At 36.5% G+C, this 4,123-nt stretch overlaps 1 protein-coding gene across 1 annotated transcript in view; it reads right to left on the reverse strand.

Annotated features, from left to right (window-relative positions):
* Nucleotides 1-3,551: 3,551 nt before the first annotated feature.
* The window catches only part of FSCB (fibrous sheath CABYR binding protein), a 3,449-nt gene continuing 2,877 nt past the window's right edge, over nucleotides 3,552-4,123 (reverse strand). The window contains exon 3 of the mRNA XM_014592447.1: nucleotides 3,552-4,123. Within this exon, the coding sequence (XP_014447933.1) occupies nucleotides 3,697-4,123 (427 nt within the window). The 3' untranslated portion in view covers nucleotides 3,552-3,696.

A 4,123-nucleotide genomic window follows, 5' to 3' on the forward strand; every position in this document is an offset into this window, starting at 1 on the left:
GAGATTTTTTTTCTGTTTCCTAAATACTTCCAGTCAATATTTCTTGCTCTAAATTTTCACAGCTACCTATGCTGTGACTTAGTTATAGTTTCTTTTTATAAATTAGGCCTCTAGAATCTCCCAAATATACTTGTTTACTTGTTATGTACTATTTGCATGCATTTAGAGCATGTCATAAATTCAACCTCAGCTCCAGCTAACATTCAACTTTCAAGTGTTGAAATTTCTCTATTATTGCCAGTTGATAAAAATCCATCTTTATTAAACATGTCTTTATAACGTAGTTCTGAGTTCTTATATGACTTCCGAATTTAAAAAAAAGAAAAGCCATAATAGCAAATCTAAAATAGAAAAACAGTCTTCCCACATGGCTGACAGCAGTTCAAATCCCAGCCCTGGCAGCTTGAAAATACACCAGGCCTTGTGTATGTGTGCCTAAACTCTCAACAGAATGAAGGAATGGAGGAGGGATTGTGGTGGGACCATGCCTCCTTGTAGGGGATGCTTTCTCCTTCTCACGCTTTCTGTCTCTCTGGTGAGCACACATGGCCTTTGGGGGGGTGGAATGTGACAAAAACTCAACATAAAGCATCAAAGTTTAACAAGGTTGTAGTCATAAATACAGTTTTCATTACACAGAAAAATACACTGACCAAATGAGAAAAAAATTAAGAGAATCATCTCAATATTTCAGCACATTATAATTGATATATAACTAGACAAAATATTTTCCCAAAAGTTGTCATAACCATAGCAACTACATGTCCTTTAATAACAGACATCTTAGAGTACTTAAAGTACTATTTAGTTTTTTTTTTTTTTTTTTTTTTGAGAGATTTTTCACTATAGGGTGCGTGCACTCGCCAGACAGACAGAGAGAGACATAGAGACAGAAAGCGAGAAATCCCCCCCCGGGGGGGATGGTCACGCCGCAATCCCTTCTCCTCCATTCTCCTCTCGGGATCTTGGGCACGCACGCACACGCGCCCGGCGTGAGTTTTAAGGTAACATGAATTATAAGGTTCCATTTAGGAGTCTAGAAAAGTCTGCATAAGAGTCTAGAAAAATGCAAAGTAATCTGTGGTCATGGAAAACCATAGTGGTAAATCAGCAATTGCCTGGGGGCTATGTATCTATTGTATGTGTGTGAGAGAGAGAAGAGGTGTGGGCACAGAGAAAGAGAAGTTAGAAATAGTCATGACGGGAACCTCCGAGTTATGGCCATAGTCACTATCTTAATTATGGTGATGGTTTCATAGATACATAGGTATGCCAAATTTATAAAATCATACAACTTATGTAAATGCAATTTAGTCTATGTAGGTTATACATCTGTAAAGATGTTTTTTAGAACATCTCATATGTTCAAAAACAACTTTTTCATTGTTGCCTCATGAGTGCCTGGTGTCGTTCTTATATTTAGTAGAGACTATTGTTCATATATACCCTGAATCTTTGCCAATATCAATTTTAAAAATCAAATTTTTTCTTTATTGCCCTATGTTTATTGTTTAGGAGATTTTTTTTCTGTTTCCTAAATACTTCCAGTCAATATTTCTTGCTCTAAATTTTCACAGCTACCTATGCTGTGACTTAGTTATAGTTTCTTTTTATAAATTAGGCCTCTAGAATCTCCCAAATATACTTGTTTACTTGTTATGTACTATTTGCATGCATTTAGAGCATGTCATAAATTCAACCTCAGCTCCAGCTAACATTCAACTTTCAAGTGTTGAAATTTCTCTATTATTGCCAGTTGATAAAAATCCATCTTTATTAAACATGTCTTTATAACGTAGTTCTGAGTTCTTATATGACTTCCGAATTTAAAAAAAAGAAAAGCCATAATAGCAAATCTAAAATAGAAAAACAGTCTTCCCACATGGCTGACAGCAGTTCAAATCCCAGCCCTGGCAGCTTGAAAATACACCAGGCCTTGTGTATGTGTGCCTAAACTCTCAACAGAATGAAGGAATGGAGGAGGGATTGTGGTGGGACCATGCCTCCTTGTAGGGGATGCTTTCTCCTTCTCACGCTTTCTGTCTCTCTGGTGAGCACACATGGCCTTTGGGGGGGTGGAATGTGACAAAAACTCAACATAAAGCATCAAAGTTTAACAAGGTTGTAGTCATAAATACAGTTTTCATTACACAGAAAAATACACTGACCAAATGAGAAAAAAATTAAGAGAATCATCTCAATATTTCAGCACATTATAATTGATATATAACTAGACAAAATATTTTCCCAAAAGTTGTCATAACCATAGCAACTACATGTCCTTTAATAACAGACATCTTAGATTACTTAAAGTACTATTTAGTTTTTTTTTTTTTTTTTTTTTTGAGAGATTTTCACTGTAGGGCGCGTGCGCTCGCCAGAAGAGACAGAAAGCGAGAAATCACCCCCCAGGGGGGATGGTCACACCGCAATCCCTTCTCCTCCATTCTCCTCTCGGGATCTTGGGCACGCACGCACACGCGCCCGGCGTGAGTTTTAAGCCACCGGGTCCGGGACACGAACCGCGGTCGACTACGTGGGAATCCAGCGACATAGCCATTACGCTAACTGCTGGTTCCCAAGTACCATTTAGTTTTGATGCTCTTTAAAACCTTCAATAGTTTATACAATAGTAATTCAATTTTATTCTAATTTTCTCTTTGTCACAAGTTCAGAGTGAAAAACCATAAGCCAAGCTTCCAAAGTATTCATTACATTCTCAGCTGAAATGAAATTAAAACCAAACTGGGGACTCGGTGGAATAGCAGTGTACTGTGATGTTTTGTGAGGTTAAACCATGTGGGAAAGTTCCAAGTTCACATCCAGAAATTTCATGAGTGCTGAGTACGTAATTGCTCATGATATGGGACTAGCTGAAGCTGTGGTAGGTCCTAGCATCAAGATCCCTTTTTTTTTTTTTTAACCATGCCTTGTGCTCACAAGGGTACATACATGGAAAAAAATTTCAAAACCTTTTTAATAAGACTGAACAAAAATACCCTCAGACTATCTAAGCAAATTTTCTTTGTATTCACATACTTATCTTTAAATACTTATCTATGGTCATTTGCATTTCAATTAAATGAAGATTTTTGTGAAAAAAATCATAATTCTATCCAAACATTGAAATTTAAAATATGCAAGATAGGGAAAAGCACTTAGACTGAATCCAGGAAAACAATGCTTGTCTCAGAAGGAACTGAGTAGAAAAAAAGTAAGATATATGATGAATTACAATAAGGAAAGAGATAGAATACTATTACTTTAGATGTAGCTAAAGCTCAAGAAATTTAAAGTGATGACAGATCTGCAGAAAAGAAAGTAACATTTCCACTAGATGTTATTTCCTTATAAGTATAAATGTACTTATAAAGGGAAGTCAGAGAAAAAATAAAATGATTGCCAAGTCAACAGGGTTTACAGTAGAAAAGATTTTAAGTACTGGATTCAGTCATAAATTTACATCATTTCAAAGTAGATACTTTACACACTTTGGATTTGAATAAAAATAACACAAGTAATTTTAAACTTCTATAGTTTTTATTGTTCATTTTCCAACCTTCTCTGCAAGTCATGGATTGTCTCTCATTTACTCTATTCACAAAACTACTTCAAGATTCCTACCCTTTTCTAAAATATGTAATTCCAGAACCACTTAATAGCTGATTGTTAACTAATTTTGGACCTGATGACAGCTTAGGAGGAGCTCTTTTGTATACGAATGACACCCTCTATATTAATAGTGGAAATATAGTCTTCATTGGTACTAGACAAATTTTCAGGAACAGGATCTGTCTCTAAATCCTTGTTAAAATTTTTATCACCTTCCAAAACAACTGACCCCGATTTTACCGTTGGGTTGCCAGCTAACTGTGATGATTGCAATTCAGTAGACACATTGTTTGCCACATCTTCATCTGCAGGAGTTTGTTCAGGTGGTGTAGGCAGAACTTCAGAAGGGTTCTCTTGTAAAGGCAAGTCTTCAGTAAGAGCTACATCAGCTGGTGAAGGATGTTTGTCAATAGGGGCCTCTCCTACTGGAGGCTCCTCAATTGATCGAGATTGAACTTCAACAGGGGCTTCCTTTGTGGGAACCTCCTCAGCTAGTGGAACTTGAAATTCA

The sequence above is a fragment of the Tupaia chinensis genome, unplaced genomic scaffold, assembly GCF_000334495.1.
Source record: "Tupaia chinensis unplaced genomic scaffold, TupChi_1.0 Scaffold000691_1, whole genome shotgun sequence".
NCBI classification, from domain to species: domain Eukaryota; kingdom Metazoa; phylum Chordata; class Mammalia; order Scandentia; family Tupaiidae; genus Tupaia; species Tupaia belangeri.